The sequence below is a fragment of the Phyllostomus discolor genome, chromosome X, assembly GCF_004126475.2.
Source record: "Phyllostomus discolor isolate MPI-MPIP mPhyDis1 chromosome X, mPhyDis1.pri.v3, whole genome shotgun sequence".
Classification (NCBI taxonomy): Eukaryota; Metazoa; Chordata; class Mammalia; order Chiroptera; family Phyllostomidae; genus Phyllostomus; species Phyllostomus discolor.
This window is the reverse complement of record NC_050198.1, coordinates 100367016-100383782: the sequence shown is the minus strand read 5'-3', so window position 1 is coordinate 100383782 and position 16767 is coordinate 100367016. Positions and strand designations below refer to the sequence as shown.

Below are 16767 nucleotides of genomic sequence, written 5' to 3'. Positions count from 1 at the left end.
TGGTTATAAGACTTCTGTTCAGCTAGACTTAAATTGGTTAATTTAGTTGTGATTCCACTTTGGTCCTGGGAGAGGGTGACTTATAGCTTCTAACTACTTCACCAACATTTCTGGAAGTGTTTCCTTTTGAAGTACCAGAAATATCTGCTACTCAAGATCATGGCAATTCTGAAATTTGAAATACCAGGTCTGTCTTTAGTAAATGCTCAATAAATTAATGAATTAAATGGCGGGAACTTTTTGGCTTCCTAGACAAATGAAAGATGTATCTGTTTCCTCCAGATCATGCACTTCCTACCAGTGTATGACAGCAGGGAGTGTGTCAGTGCATCTTCGTCACTGTATCCCCGGCACCCGGAATAATACCTAGTCATAGCAAGTATTCAATAAAAATACGATATGTGAAAAAGAAATGTCCTAAAATTGAAAGCTGACCATTAAGCCAATGATTTACATGCCTTTAGGTAGCCTTTTTCCTTGTGTGTAGTCCTTGGACTAATCTGCAGCTTGGTAAAAATGCTGATTCCTGACCTCATGCACGATCTACTCAATCAGGATCTGGGCGTGGACCCTAGGAATCTATTTTTAACAAACCCTACCACTGTTGTGGGTACACGCCATGTAGTGGCATGACTTGCCTTTATAATCATTATCAGCTAAATGTTTGAATTTAACATAATAATGAATAGTAACTAACACTGAGTGCTTTTTGTGCCAGGCACTGTATTGAATCTGAATCTTTATAGCCACCTTACAAAGTCAGTGCAGTTTATTTGTATTTTATAGATGATGAAATTATGGTATTCGTAAGTGGTGGCACCTGCCTTGGATCTTTGTGCCAACATTAACACATCATATGATTAAACCTTTGGAAGAAGTAAATTGAGACGTTCTCTTTTGATATGACTTCACACGTTTTTATTTCCAACTGTTTCCAACTGTTTTATGTTGAGATGAAATTGACATACGAGTACAACATAATCATTCTACATATGTATATATTACAAAGTGATCACCACTGTTAGTCTAGTTAACATCCAGAGTAGTGTTGTGTCTATGTTACATCACTGGAAATTATCTTTTTTATTATTATTATTATTCTCACACGAGGACATACTCATGGATTTTAGAGAGAGAGGAAGGGAGGGATGGAGAAGTAGAGAAACATCGATTGCTTGCTTCTCATACATGTCCTGACCAGGGACAGAACCCACAATGTAGGCATGTGCCCTGATCAAACCTGCAACTTTTTAGTTGACAGGATGATGCTCCAATTAACTGAGCCCTGGCCTCATCGGCCAGGGCCAGAACTTACTCATCTAATAACTGGAAGAATGTACCCTTTGACAAACATTTCTCCATTTCACAGATGTACTCCCAGCTCCTGATAACCACAGCTCTAATCTCTATTACTTCATCTTTTCATGATTCCAAATATAAGTGAGAAGATATGGTGTCTTTCTCAGTCAGACTGACTTCACTTAGCACAATGCGTTCCAGGTCTGTCCATGTTGTTGGCTGCATATGTGTATAATTTTCTTTATCCATTCACCCATCAGTGGACACATAGCTTATTTCCATGTCTCAGCTATTGTAAATAATGCTGTAGTAAATATGGGAGTGCAGATATCTTTTCTAGTTCATGTTTTCATTTATTTTGGATAAATACCCAGAAGTGGGTCTATCTTTAATTTTGGGGGGGGACCTCCATACTGTTTTTCCGTAGTGGGTGCACTGGTTTCCATTCCCATTAACAACAGTGCAGTAGGGTTCCATTTTCTTCACATCCTCACACTTTCTTCTTAATACTGTGGGTTCATGGAAAGGCATTTTCAGTGTTATTAAAGTATGTAATATTGGAGACTATAAATTTCATCCTCTAGTCCCTGCAAAATCTTATGATGGTGTAGCTGATCCCAGTCCTCCTGAATGATCTTTGATGCTGAACTGACTGTACTTCAGCCCGGAGTCAGTATAGCGTAGTGGTTAAAAGCAGGGGCCTTTGGGCAAGGCCATCTGGGTTTGAATTGACCTAATTCAAGCTATTTGACTTCTCTGTGCCTCGGTTTTTTGACGTATAATTCTGAAAAATGTATGACTCTTCTAAAATCTTACCCTCTTTATTTTTATCTCCTGTTGAGACTGGTATTACTAAATGCTTGCCCTTCTTTTTAGCTTCCACATCTTTTAGCTTCTCTTTTGCGTTTCCTAGCTCTTTATCCTCTCCTACCGTCTTCTGGAAGACTGCCTTGGTCTGATCTCCCAGCTCATTAAGTGATTCTTCAGCTGTACCTCTCCCGTTTTATACTATACATTCAGTTATTTACTTCAGTGATTACTTTCATCCCTAATATTTTATTTTGACTCTTTTTAGATCATTTTTTTGTTTTATATTGAAAATATCTTCCCTTGTTTCCTTAAGTATACATGTCATGCTTATTTTGAAATTTTGGTACTGCATCTTTTTCAATAATGCTGCTTCAGATTGCATGTGGTGGCAGTTTGTTGTCACCCCAGGGATGTTGTGTGTGCGTGTAAGTTCCTAGAATTCATGTATTTCCCTTCTGTAGTTTGTGCAGGTCGGTTGTGGGGGAGCGAGCCAGCATCCCATGCTGATTCATGGTCTACTGCTCAGTAGTCACTAGCCACCATACTGAACAGTGCAGACACAGCACACTGCCGTCATTACCCAGAGTTCTATTGGATAGCGGTACTCTAGAGCCTGTGAGCTCAACCACTACACATGAAGCCTCTCAGTTTCCAAGGGTATAAATCTATCTATCTATCTATCTATCTATCTATCTATATCTTTTTCATTTAAATTAAATCCTGCCCTTTCCTCTGAAATTCAGAAGGCCGACACAGGTCTTTTTTACAAAATCAGTTGATTTCAGCAAAATTATATCAGTATAATTGATTTATATCAGAATAATATCAGAATAATTGATTTCAGCAATTATATCAGAAGAAATCCTGTATCTTTCTTATTTTATATTTTAAGCAGTGATTTGATAAAATTGTTGTAGAGAGAAACCCGGGAAGCAAGGCTCTTTGTGCTTTCACTTTTCCATTTTTATTTAGGGGAGTGCAGAGGGACATAACTAACATGTATGGGTGATCAGTGGTCCTGAAATAATGCAGGTACTTGGAGGCCACGATATCTGTATATGAATATCCTCCTACAGTGTGTTGCTCAGTTGGTTAGGGTGGCTTATGCAAATATGTTATATAACATTTCCAGGAGTAGGAGCGGTGGAAAATTGAAGCTGACATACTTTTAGGGGAATTAAGTAGGAGAATGTCTCACTTTTGTGTCTTCATTTACTGATGTTTCCATGCCTATGCTTTTTATATCAAATTTAATAGTTTGGCCCTAAGGGAATATAAATTGTGAGAGAAATTTGGTTAATGTACAAATTACTAGATGGCCTTATTATTTTTTTTACCACTTTGTCTTTTAATGTTTTCTTTAAGATATAATTTGGACTGCCCAATAGCCGCATTCATGCCTATTTTGTATGTCTTCTGTTTCCTGTTTATAGCACACTTATAGTTGAGTTAGAGGATATAACAGTGTTTATGAAATGTAGAGATAACATGAACTCCAGATTGTATGGCCTGAGAATTGAATTCCAGTTCAGGCTCTGCTTGAAAAGCTGTAACCTCTCAAAAGTTAGTCATTTAACATCTAGACCAACACTCTGCTTCACAATGACTGGTATGTGGCATGTGTTGTAGTAATGGATAATTAATTTATAAAGGTTAAATGCTAAATATAGTATCTACTTCTTTAGATGTTAAGTTGAATACAAAGCATTCTTATCAAAGGAGACTCTGACTTTTCCCCTTCACCAAAGTCATTCCTGCCTTTTCTTTCCTTGGAAGTGACAAGTTCTATAGTTGTCACTATCTTATTCATATCTACAGTTTGGGAATCTGGATATATTTATAAATGCTCTTTGGCAAAGGTTATGTGCTCTTGACCTGAAAATCTGATGTGAGCTGCTATGTGAACTTCATTCAATAGCTCTCCAGTTACTTATCAAATATGTTGCAGTTTTTTCCAGTGCAGTTTGGGAAGAAACAGGCTTCAAATTTGAAAGTAGAAACTTTTTTCACCAGTAATATTAAGTTGGGTTTTTTTTTTTCACTAAGAATCTAGACTTATTTAGGTAATAAAAGGAATTCTTCATAGCTTTTTGAGTGGGTCTTATGGCACTTAAGTATTCTAGTGACATTTTATTTCCAGATATTATAAAACTGAAATTCAAAGTGATGGCAAGCAAAATATTTTGAAACATGGCAAACCCCCGCCCCCACCCCCAGGCAAAGCCTTGATTGTTTTTTAAAAATTTTATTTTCAAGGTTGAATTTCAGAATTAATTAGATGGGAATTTTTGTCAGCTTGCCAAATACTTTAAACTTCTAAATAAATTAACTTCAACTTTTAATTTATCATTAACTTTGTTTTATTAATTGAACTAGTCATTTTTAAAGCTTAAACTAATTTACGTTGTTAGCTAGAATATAGCCCATGCTTTTCCCAGCTTGTAAGCCTTCTCACTTATTTAAGGGAAAAATAAAGTTTAGACAAAGAAAAGTAAAGGTACACATTTGGATGTAATTTAAACCTCATTTTGATGACTGTTGGCCTAGTGATTATAGATTCTGTTCCAGTATTGTTTTCAATAATAGTGTTACTATAGCAACTAATATAAATGCATGCTTCAAGGGGAAAAAACAAAAAGAAAAAACCTCTCCACCGATTGTGTTGTATATTGGGATGAAATTTTTCTTTATTAACTTTTGTAACTTGCTCTAGACTTTGAAAAGCTGTTTTTCCCAAAGAAATATTTGGAGGATCCTGTTACAAATACGTTTTTGCCCTCTTAATCACATCATCTGTTTCTTGTATTGACAGTATGCTGCAATTAATTTAAAAGGGAAAAGATGTAGAAAGAGTTTGTTTCAGAAATCCTCTATCTTCTCTTTCTTATTTGTGCTTCATGCAGTTCCCGAGGAAAGAACACTTTCTGCTCGCCTGTTTCTGAACTGTGTAAATGAATTGTGTTTCTGTAAAAGTCCGTTACCTTACATGTAATGTCTTGCCTTTGTTAAAATGAGGATGGTGGTAAAACATACTTGTTCAGGTCCTTGAGTTTTATCGGCATAATTATTGTATGAACAAGTGGTTGAAATATATTAAAATTTATCCATTACCTGTTTCATTGCAGATTCGGTAATTTATAAAAGTGACTTAAATGTCTTAATAAACCCTTAGGAGAAAAATAAATAGATGATAAAGTACATCTATGTAATACCTTGCGGCTCTTAAAAATGATGGTTGTATTTGAGGTAAAGTGATGTCAATAGAAAGATATTAAGGCAGAAAAGATTTCAGAACTGTAAAGTACAATCCCGTTTTCATGTTACAGTGTGTAAAGTATAAATGTGTAGAGGAATATACAGATGTTGCCAGTAGTTATCTCTAGAATTTGTAATAGAATAGTAGCATTGTTTTCATTAATTTTTTAAAAATTTCTTTGAAAAGAAGTGTGTCATAGCCAGTAGAAGCAGTACGAATTGTGTTTTTATTTCATGTTAAGAGGGCGGTAACGTTTAGGGAAAGGGTCCAACATTTTTTAGTGATCAAAATGAAGTCATTTTCTTCTGACTTTTTGGCATTTTAGTTGATGTTGGTCAAAATGAAAGCTATTACATGGGCAGAAGCTGAATCTCTACTGTAACCTGACCTTAAGACAAGATACATCTTAAAACTGGAGTTGGTGGGGAGAAGTCATTAAAAGCTTTTAGAAATGGGATTTCCTAAGATGAAAAATGTCCTGAAAATGAAAATGATAAAATAGTTCATGTCAGATTTAGGCTGTGCCTGAACTGGCTGTTTAGAAGTATGCATCGGAGAATTGTATTAATTTCAGTTTTTATATTTTCTTTAATTAAAAACTAGCATATGCTTCTTTTTTAAAAATTTCAAAAAGTACAAGATAAAGTGTTCAAAAGTAAAGTGTTAAAAGTGGAGAACAAAAGACCTCCTTTGGTTTCTCCCTCACTTAGAATCATCCAGGGCATTAACTTTTCTTTCTAAGAGAATAGATCTCGGAAATTGGAGAACCTCAAGAAAACTGTCATTCTTTATAGTGTGATAGAATGATCACGGAATAAGAGTCAGGCAATTTGGCTTCTAGTCTCAGCTACTCCTTAGCTGTGTGACTAGAAGAAAAGTTACTTTGCCTTTCTGAAACATCAGTTTCTACCATTTCCAATATGATAAGTTTGGTCTTTAAAATGACAGGATGCTAATGACTGACTTGATAAAACTCCCTAGTATCTCAGACTTTTTTTTTTACTTTTTCTTTTTTTTTTTTTAATCCTCACCCAAGGATATATTTACTGATTTTTAGAAAGAGAGGAAGGGGGGGAGGAAAAAAAAAAACATTGATCAGTTGTCTCCTGTATGTACCCTGACCAGGGATCAATCAGTGACCTAGGTATGTGCCCTGATTGGGAATCAAACCCGCGGCCTTTTGGTGTACAGAAAGGTGCTCCAACCAACTGAGCCACCTGGCCAGGGCTCTCAGATATTTTTTAAAAGAGTATATATGAGTTATTTCTGCTATTCTCAGTTATTCTGTTACACAGGTGATCAGAGAGTATTTCATATTTCACTTACAGTCATAGGTAGACTAAGTTATTATCCAGTGTTACAGAGAGAATCAGTAGCATAGCTGAAAATAAACTCAGTTCCTAGCCTACAGTTCTCTTGGTCTTGCCCTCAGGTTGCTTTCCTAGAGAAATGAAGTGATCTTTAACTATATTTAAGAACATCACAGCCCTGGCTGGCGTAGCTCAGTGGATTGAGTGCGTGCTGCGAACCAAAGTGTCGCAGGTTCGATTCCCAGTCAGGGTACATGCCTGGGTTGCAGGCCACAGCCCCCAGCAACCGCACATAGATGTTTCTCTCTCTATCTCCCTCCCTTCCCTCTCTGGAAATAAATAAATAAAATCTTAAAAAAAAAAGAACATCACATTACCAGACAGAAGTAAAATTAGGGACTATATCCATAGAACATTTGTACCTTGAATTTATTTGGTATTTTTGTAGAACAGCTGAATTTTCTAATTATATGTGGCATGATCACTTGCTAAAAATATTAGTGTTATCTGGTTTTATCACATACCTCTTTCTGGGGTTATGCTTGGAGAGTGCACATGGGAGACACATGTCTGAAAAAGCATTATTTTTAATAGGATTTAATTCAGACTGGTCGGTCTCCACACCTGCTTGGTTGGTAACTCTGAAATTTGGAGATCTATCTAGTGATCATAAACCTGCTCTGTATGGTGTGGGCTAGAGAAGTCAGCTTGGGTGGCAGATTTCTACACTGGTACAGGAGAGAAATGTTTAATTAACGTTTCAAAAGAACTGAGCCTATTAGCATCTGTGTATTCCACCAGTAGACTTTCTTGAACCTCTCATTTGTATGGTCTTGGACTGTTTTCTGTTTTCAACAAAAGAAATAACACATGCATGTCAAAATGAACTATACAATCTCAATTAACAGCAGTATCCATTAAGAAAATCAGCCATTTTCTTTCATGACATTATGAAGTGATTACTTCAGGTGTTTTTTTTTTTTTTTTAATTGAGGTAGCAAGATAAAAAGTTCTTTACATGATTTCAAATATCAGAATATTTGGAGTTAGTGTCAGCGTTTCCTACTGTACATGATTTAAATTTTTAATCTTGAGTTATTTACCAGACTTTTGAGTTCCTACTACGTGTTGGACCCTGCACTCTAAGTATGGTTAAAGACACCAGCAAAAGTTCTTTATAAGTGTGGGCTTTCTCTATGCTAAAACTTACGGGGACATTAAGAATTACTGAGAAAACACTTTCTGGGAATTATTGGCCTTTAAATGTAAGATGATGGTTAACAATGGATGCTGAATGTGTATACACACACACACACACACACACACACACATATGTATATAAACTTGCAAAATAAAAAGTTGGCAACCAAAAAAAGAGAATTACTAGATAGAAATTGAATTTAATGTGTTGTATACCTCCCTGTGCTTTCTTTTGACCAGTAATTATTTATGTTCCTTCACTAAGTTCACACTTAATTTAGAAAGCATGTTCTAAGGGAACTTGCTTTTCAAGGCTGTGGAAAAATCATTTTGTGAAGTGAATTAATTTGCCTTTTATATATTCAGGTTTTCATCTGTGATTTCTTAATAAAAAAACTTGGGAACATTTTAATTTTTATGAGCAAGTAAGGTATCTGTCATTCACTTTAATCCCCTTTCCCCAATCTCTCTTTGTGCCTCTCTCTCTTAATTACACAGAACAGGAGTTTGGTGTTCTTAACTGAATATATAAATGATCCCAATTTGGGGGATTTTATTTTTTTAACTTTAGAAGACTCAAGACATTGTGACTTTGAAAAAAGATAGTACGATAATAAATTGATAAACAATATCAGTTTAAATTGGGCCATGGGTCCTTACAAATGTAATTAATATTTGACTTCCCTACAGTTGAAATATAAGCACTAAATGTTTCAGTTAAACTGTCTTATAACTGTTTAATTTAAATTTGGTTTTTGTTAGTATAGTGGTTGGTAGCTAAAGTGATTGTGCAAATAAACTTGTTGAGCATTTATAAGCAGGAGTAGCCATAATTTCTAGCATAAGCATCCAATGTAGTTTCTGATTTAAGAAGACTTATGTTAGCATTTATTATCAATGTAGAACAAAGCAAAAAATATGTATAAAAATAGAAGTTGGAGAAAATACTTTGAAAGCTGAAAAGTAGTAATCAAAAAAGTTAATCCATAAAATATGTTGTGTAAATCTGCAGTTCTTACATAAGAGGCTGGTGTTGCATGTTTAGCAACTGTTTTCTGGGTAATTTATCATATATGTCAGAAATAGGTGTAACAGCCAGTTTCTAGTCTTAACAGTAGGCCAAATGTGATCTGGAGGGAGGAAATAATTCTGTGTTATTTCAACCCCTCTAAACAGGACACCATACTTGCAGAACTTCTTCAAATACATAAAGAACACATTGTAGGATATCACGAACATGATTCTCTTTTGGACCACAAAGAAGAAGAAGAGTTGACTGAAGAAGAAAGAAAAGCAGCCTGGGCGGAGTATGAAGCAGAGAAGAAGGTAGTTTATATGGAATGCTTTTTTGCTTTGGGTTGGATGTTAGTCACTTGAAAGATGAGCGAGGAAGAAAAGGGTCAACTTTAGAACAGGTGAATCTTCCCGAACAGAGTCCCCGGATGTGAGAGTCTGTTTATAGCCTTTGGCAGTAGTGTGGGAAGAGAGGAGGGAAGAAAATATTCTCCACATACAGAGTAGCAACCCCGCTTCTGCTTAGCACTTGCTGAATTGAGAGATTAGTGGAAAGGTATATATTTAGCATCACTTAACTCCCATCAACACCCTCACTGTAGTAACATACACACAGGAGCTTAGAGTTGGGAGGTAGGAGAGAGTAAATGTTGTTTTAGCATGTGTGCCGTGAAATCTAAATTTTGACTCTGTATCAGAACACAGAAGCATTTCACTATTGGACATTAATGTCCATGTCCAGCAGAAACTTCATTTAAAATAGTTGCATGTCTATTTCAGACACCAACTCACTTGAGCAAAACTGCCTGAGCATGGGAAACCTTATCCTAATACATGAATCCTTTTTAAACTCCTACCTCATTGTACCAAACTTCTTTAACGTTAATGTGATGTTAGGAGTCTCATCAGAATTATGAGTTGCCCCATTCTGTGGGAATTACCAAAAAAAGAGTATACCTTTAGGGGTTAAAGCTTTCTGTGTAATAAGATCTTGGTTTCAGGTGAAAAGGGTGTTTTGTTTGTGTGTGGAAGAGTGTTAATAATTTCCTAGATCTGAGAATATGGATTCTTTTCTAAACCAGTAGGTGATGTAGAATTTCAAGTTTTAAATCACAATGTGGAAAGTGCATATTTTTTTGTTTTTAGGGACTGACCATGCGTTTCAACATACCAACTGGGACCAATTTACCCCCTGTCACTTTCAACTCTCAGACTCCTTATATTCCTTTCAATTTGGGAGCCCTGTCAGCAATGAGTAATCAACAGCTGGAGGTAAGTTGTGAAGTACAAAAGTAGTTTAACTTGAATTAAAGGCAATTTCAAGTGCCCTGTTGTTGAGGGTTCCCTATTGCAGGAATATCACATTCTCCAAAAGATTACCTATGAATAGACCAAGAAATTTTTCTTTTATTTGTTGACCTTTTTGAACCAGCACAGTGCAGTAAAATGTGGTTTGTTCAGAGCACAAGGGAATCAGACCTTCAATTAATGTAGTTTGAATTATTTTAGTCAAGGAACAGTAGGGCAGCTGACTGGGTAGGGAAATAGCACTTTGTCCAGTTATAAGATATTCTGAATAAACAGATTACTTGCTTAATGTTTGAAAGCAGAATAAATGCACACCTCAATTTACATTCTAATTCCATGTAGATGCAGCACTAAGTATATGTTAATGCCCAGTATTATGAAATAATTGATTTCAAACTAGAATCAATTATGAAGTAAATGAGAAAGATTAGTTTTATTGTTCCAATAATTTAATAACTTAATTGAATCTGTGGTCTCCTTTTAAAAATGTGCTTATGGAGTCATTGAAGTTATTAAATTATTGATTCAATGAAACCCAAACTTTCATCTTCCTAACAAGACCTTCACTGATGAGTTTCACTCCACTTTATTGATGCTGAAGTTTGTGCTTCTTTTCAGTTACTTCTGTAAAGTAGCAAGGGGAAGAGACCCTATATTTTAAAACTATACTGTCTTTTATATGCCCTACATAGCTTATTTCTTACGTTTCTTCTAGGACCTCATAAACCAAGGAAGAGAAAAGGTTGTAGAAGCAACAAACAGTGTGGCAGCAGTGAGGATTCAGCCTCTTGAAGATATAATTTCAGCTGTAGTAAGTTCATTGGCAGTTGTCTTCACTCCCACTTGAAATTTTTGTTCTTCTCCCCACCATTTGTTTTCATTCTTTTTTTTTTTTTATCTTCAGCCAAGGACATCCTTTTCATTGCTTTTTTTTTTCCCAAGTGAGAGGGAAAGGTTGAAAGAAGGTGGGATAGAGAGAAATATCAATGTGAGAGAGAAGTATCCATTGCTTGCCTGCCATACACTCTCAGACCAGCCCAGGGATTGAACCTGCAACATTTTGGTTATAGAACGACACTCCAACTAGCTGAGCCACACCAGCCAGGGCTGTTTTAATTTTTTTTTTTTTTTTAGATTTTATATATTTATTTTCAGAGAGGAGAAGGGAGGGAGAAAAAGAGGGAGAGAAACATCAATATGTGGCTGCCTTTCAAGAGCCCCATTCTGGGGACCTGGCCCACAACCCAGCATGTGCCTTGACCAGGAATCAAACTGGAAACACTTTGGTTTGCAGGTCCATGCTCAATCTACCAAGCCACATCAGCCAAGGCTGCTTTTAATTTTTAATTATTATTTGCTTCACTATCTGGGGGCAGGGGGGAGCATAATTTTTATAACTTGATTTGTAATAGTAAAATACTAGTAAACTGTATAATGGTGGCAGGCTCTAATTCAATAGTTTCACCCAGATTGTTGACACACAAGAGAAATGGGTGAAATCTAAGAATTGGGAAATCAATCATAGACATGTATGGATTGTTTACATAAACATATTTTAATGACTGGTTGCACAATGTACAAATAGTTTTATTCAAAAGGTAGCCAACCCTTGTCCACACAGTGGAAAACCGTACCCTGCTTTTACACCGTCATTTTCTTTTAAAAAGAATAAAGAGCCCTGGGTGGTGTGGCTCAGCGGATTGAGCTCGGGCCTGCAAACCAAAGGGTTGCTGGTTCGATTCCCAGTCAGGGCACATGCCCGGGTTGTAGGCCAGGTCCCCAGTAGGGGATGTGCGAGACACAGCCACACACTGATGTTTCTCTCGCTCTCTCCTTTCCTTCCCCTCTCTCTAAAAATAAAAATAAATAAAAATTAAAAAAAAAAAGAATAAAGGGAAAGGGAGATAGAGATTTTAAAAATCCCAAATATCTTCAAGTAGTTTAATTGTTTTTCCTCAATTCTACTGCAATAGGAGTAACTAGAAACTTTCTCTTTTAGTGGAAGGAAAACATGAATCTCTCAGAGGCCCAAGTTCAGGCATTAGCACTGAGTAGACAAGCCAGCCAGGAGCTTGATGTTAAACGAAGAGAAGCCATCTACAATGACGTATTGACAAAACAGCAGATGGTAAGGATTCTATCTCCTGGTTATGTTTACTTTTCTTGAATTTATAATAATGGGGTTGTATGACGTCTGTGTTGACAGCCACCCCTCATACGGATGGATGGTCATTGGTTATTTTTCAAAGAAATTTTGTCCAAAAAGCTAGTGATATCAAGAAAAGGTAATATCTTTTGTTACAAAGGAGCAATATCTTTCCAGATGGGTTCTCTTGAAGTTTATATAGTCTGTCTCCCATATAATTTTGTTTTATACATCCTGGACATCTAAAAAAAGGAATTTTTTTCAAGTTGTTTCGATTAGAATTTTAAAATTAAAATTGCTAGCTAGACATACATGCATGTGTATGTACACATCTGACTTAAACAAATGCAGATAAAACGTACATTCCTAAAAAGGAATTTCTGTGAAACTCCTTTTTAACCATATTTACCATTTTGAAACAATTCCTGAAAATAAGTATACTTCTTAATGGATTTAATTTGAGGGTGGAACTCTAGCTGGCATGAAACAGGTGCCCGACTACACAGCACAAGTAAAATGTTGCATTATTCAAAGAAAGAAAGAAGGCCAGCACATCCCGGGATCCTCGATCACCTTTCCCAGCAGTCACTTGCCGGCCATCTGCCTTGCACTGGGACATTTCAACTCCTGACGTCAGGGAATACATTTCTATGGCGTGAATTTTACCTAGAAAGCGCTATAGAATTGTGTGGTTTTAGATTATCGTAGGAAATTTCAGGCATTCCAGGTAGGAGTTATTCCCACTTGTGAGGGCCTTTTCCCTGTGGTGTTTGTCACTAAAAATGTTTATTTGTCTGTCATAATGTGAAATATTCAAAAGAATGACAAAGAAAGGAGAGCTGACAGAAAGTGCTGTAACTAATACTTGAGACTAATCACAGTGCAGGATAGGTTACTATGGCAACTAACCTAAATGCTCCTTGCAATACAATAGTCAAGTCATTAGGAGAATTTAGCCCTAAATGGTGTTACTAACTGGTTTCTACAGTAATGGTCCTGTGAATGCCATCAAATTAGTAATGGTGACAACAATAATGTGTTTTCCTTTTGGTATGGTCCCCCCCTAACAAATTGATTTTAACTCAAAACTTGATACTTGCCTCTTTGAGACAGGTCATGCACTTGTAACAGCTCCCTTTTCTCTCTTCAGTTAATCAGCTGTGTTCAGCGAATACTTATGAACCGAAGGCTCCAGCAGCAGTACAATCAACAGCAGCAGCAACAAATGACTTATCAGCAAGCCGCACTCAGTCACCTCATGATGCCAAAGCCTCCCAATTTAATCATGAATCCTTCTAACTACCAGCAGATTGATATGAGAGGAATGTATCAGTCCGTGGCTGGCGGTATGCAGCCACCGCCGTTACAGCGAGCCCCGCCCCCGATGAGAAGCAAAAATCCAGGACCTTCCCAAGGGAAATCGATGTGATTTTGCACTAAAAGCTTAAAGGATTGTTAAAATCATAGAAAGATCTTTTATTTTTTTAGGAATCAATGACTTAACAGAACTCAACTGTATAAATAGTTTGGTCCCCTTAAATGCCAATCTTCCATATTAGTTTTAAATTTTTTTAAATAGGGCATACCATTTCTTCCTGACATTTGTCAGTGATGTTGCCTAGAATCTTCTTACACACATTGAGTACAGAAGATATTTCAAATTGTTTTCAGTGAAAACAAGTTGTTCCATAATAGTAACAACTCCACAGATTTCCTCTCTAAATTTTTATGCCTGCTTTTAGCGACCATAAAATTGTCATAAAATTAACGAATTTAGGAAAGAATACAGATTTATATATTCATTCTTTACATCGAAAAACACAGCTGAGTTCTTAGAGTTGATTCCTCAAGTTATAAAATACTTTTGTACTTAATCCATTTCTTGATTAAAGTGATTGAAATGGTTTTAATGTTCTTTTGACTGAAGTCTGAAACCGGGCTCCTGCTATGTCATGCCTGTGACTGAAAGCTCAAAACTAAGGGTTATCTCTGACACAGAATTGTGTGCAATATTCTTAAATACTACTGCTCTAAAACTTGGAGGAGTCTCGCAGTGATCTTGGCATGGTATAAACAGCCTTAAGTACAGCCTAAGAAGAGAATTCCCTTTTCTTCTTTAGTCTTTCTGCCACTTTTTATTTTCAGTTTCTATGTGCTGAAGTAATCACTAGTAAAATTTCGGGGTTGTGGATTGTCTTCCACACATGGTTTCCTCTCTCCTGGCACTAATACAAAGCACATCTCTTTAACTGCTGGGTGCCAGTGCCAGTGCTAGTGCTGCATCCTATTGCTGGCAGTGGGATGTGGGCTAACACAGTCGAGTTCCAGCATTTTAGGAGGTTAAGGACGGCGCTGTGGTTGTTAAGTTCACGCCCTGTTTTATGAACAGCATCAAGATGGCAGAACCAATGCTGACTTTAAGTTCACACGACGAATGTGCTTTAACAATTCCCAGGATTGTCAGTATTGTGAGTTAATTCCTTTTAAAGATAAGAATCGCTGGCTTTGATGCTCCTTCTTTTCTCTCATCTTGTTCTCTCCCCCCAACTCCACTGTGTTTTCTTAAATTATGTCTCAAAGTTTGATACTTTTTTAAAAAAGTAGTTCTGGGAGGCAATTTTCTGATCCAAATGACCTCATCTAATACCCTTTCAAGAAGTTTTACTAGAAAATCCTTGTGTTGTTTTTTTCCTTAATCCAGACCTGTAAAAATCACCTATAAAGTTTATTCATGTACAATTGGGTTTGCTTGAGTTTCTTAAAAGGAAAACATGGTCAGACTATGGGAGTCAACTCAACACGGCAAAAACATTTCTGAGATGATGATGTAACAGGTAATGGCAACAGCTAAGGAATTCCAGAAAAAAGAAAGCTGGGTGGAGGATCGATTGGCTCCAGATATCCCTGGATTAGAGTAGGTTTAACATTAGCCAAAACTGTTTTGAGATGTTTGGATGATTAAGAGATTTCCATTTTTCACTCGAAAGAACTAGTGGTTAAAACATCTAAGAGCACTGAGTTGGGGATAACCAAATTCGTGAGCTTTGGTGGATTCAGCCCCCACTTCCACACACTGAGTTATCACTAACAAATGCCACATATTTGGATATTATGCCAGCCATAGAATCCGTTTAATTGGTGGGGGTGGGGGAGATGTGCGTTTAGGAGAAATGAAAAAGACGAGATTTATGTGATAAATATTTGAAGACAGTACACTCTGGCCAACTGTTATCAGTTGGTATTTCTACAAGTCCAGAATACTTTAAACCTGATTTATTAGACCTGGGAACTTTTGACAGGGTCTAATTACTTGCTCAAAGACATAGAAATGAAAATTTTAGCAACCTTTTAAACTGTTTTACCATAGACGAAACTATGACTTAAAGAATAATACATAGAAGGATTATTTGGAAATAAGAGAGTTTGAAATAAAACTTGGACCACTTTGCATACACTCTTCTCACTTGACATTTTAGCTACATAATATGTACTTTGAGTATAACATCAAGCTTTAACAAATATTTAAAGACAAAAATCACGTCAATAAGATACTAAAAGGCTCATTTTTATATTTGTTTTAGATGTTTTAAATAGTTGCAATGGCTTAAAAAATGACGATTTAAAATGTTGCTTGTAATACAGTTTTGCCTGCTAAATTCTCCACATTTTGTAACCTGTTTTATTTCTTTGGGTGTAAAGCGTTTTTGCTTAGTATTGTGATACTGTATATGTTCTGTCTCGGTTGTATAGTAATGTTTCAGTCCGTCATCCAGCTTTGGCTGCTGAAATCATACAGCTGTGAAGACTTGCCTTGGTTTCTGTTAGACTGCTTTTCAGTTCTGTATTGAGTATCTTAAGTACTGTAGAAAAGATGTCACTTCTTCCTTTAAGGCTGTTTTGTAATATATATAAGGACTGGAATTGTGTTTTTAAAGAAAAGCATTCAAGTATGACAATAATACTATCTGTGTTTTCACCATTCAAAGTGCTGTTTAGTAGTTGAAACTTAAACTATTTAATGTCATTTAATAAAGTGACCAAAATGTGTTGTGCTCTTTATTGCATTTTCACAGCTTTGAAAATCTGTGCATATATTGTTTCATAGAAAATGTATAGCTTTTGATGCCCTATTTAATGGTGGTTCTTTTGCACATTTAGTTATTTAATGTTGGGAGGTGAAGAAGTTTGATTTTTTAATTTGTTATATACTAAATTCTGTAAAAGGAGATCTTTAACCTCAAAAATAATTTACATACCAGGAAACCTATGTGTGTTTGTGTTAGTTTTGGTTGTCTTTGTGTAATCCAGCACCACCCTCTGCTTCCCAAGAGCCGCAGCACTCCTATTGCAGTCGAGCCCGGCCACCGATCCACCCCGAGTACAAGAGCCGCTTACCATCCCGAAGCCGGAGGAGGTTGATGGGA

The 16767-nt window shown here is 36.4% G+C and overlaps 1 protein-coding gene across 8 annotated transcripts in view; it reads left to right on the top strand.

Moving 5' to 3' along the window:
- The window catches only part of ATRX (ATRX chromatin remodeler), a 183293-nt gene extending 166903 nt beyond the window's left edge, over positions 1 to 16390 (top strand). For 7 of the 8 annotated variants that reach the window (XM_036017018.1, XM_036017016.1, XM_036017017.1 and 4 more), the window contains 5 exons: positions 9052 to 9201; positions 10036 to 10161; positions 10913 to 11008; positions 12197 to 12325; positions 13494 to 16390. In XM_036017018.1, coding sequence (XP_035872911.1) covers positions 9052 to 9201; positions 10036 to 10161; positions 10913 to 11008; positions 12197 to 12325; positions 13494 to 13772 — 780 coding nt within the window. In that variant the 3' untranslated portion in view covers positions 13773 to 16390. The remainder of the gene's footprint in view (positions 1 to 9051; positions 9202 to 10035; positions 10162 to 10912; positions 11009 to 12196; positions 12326 to 13493) is intronic. The other variant, XM_036017013.1, reaches the window with a different exon arrangement.
- Positions 16391 to 16767: the final 377 nt, after the last annotated feature.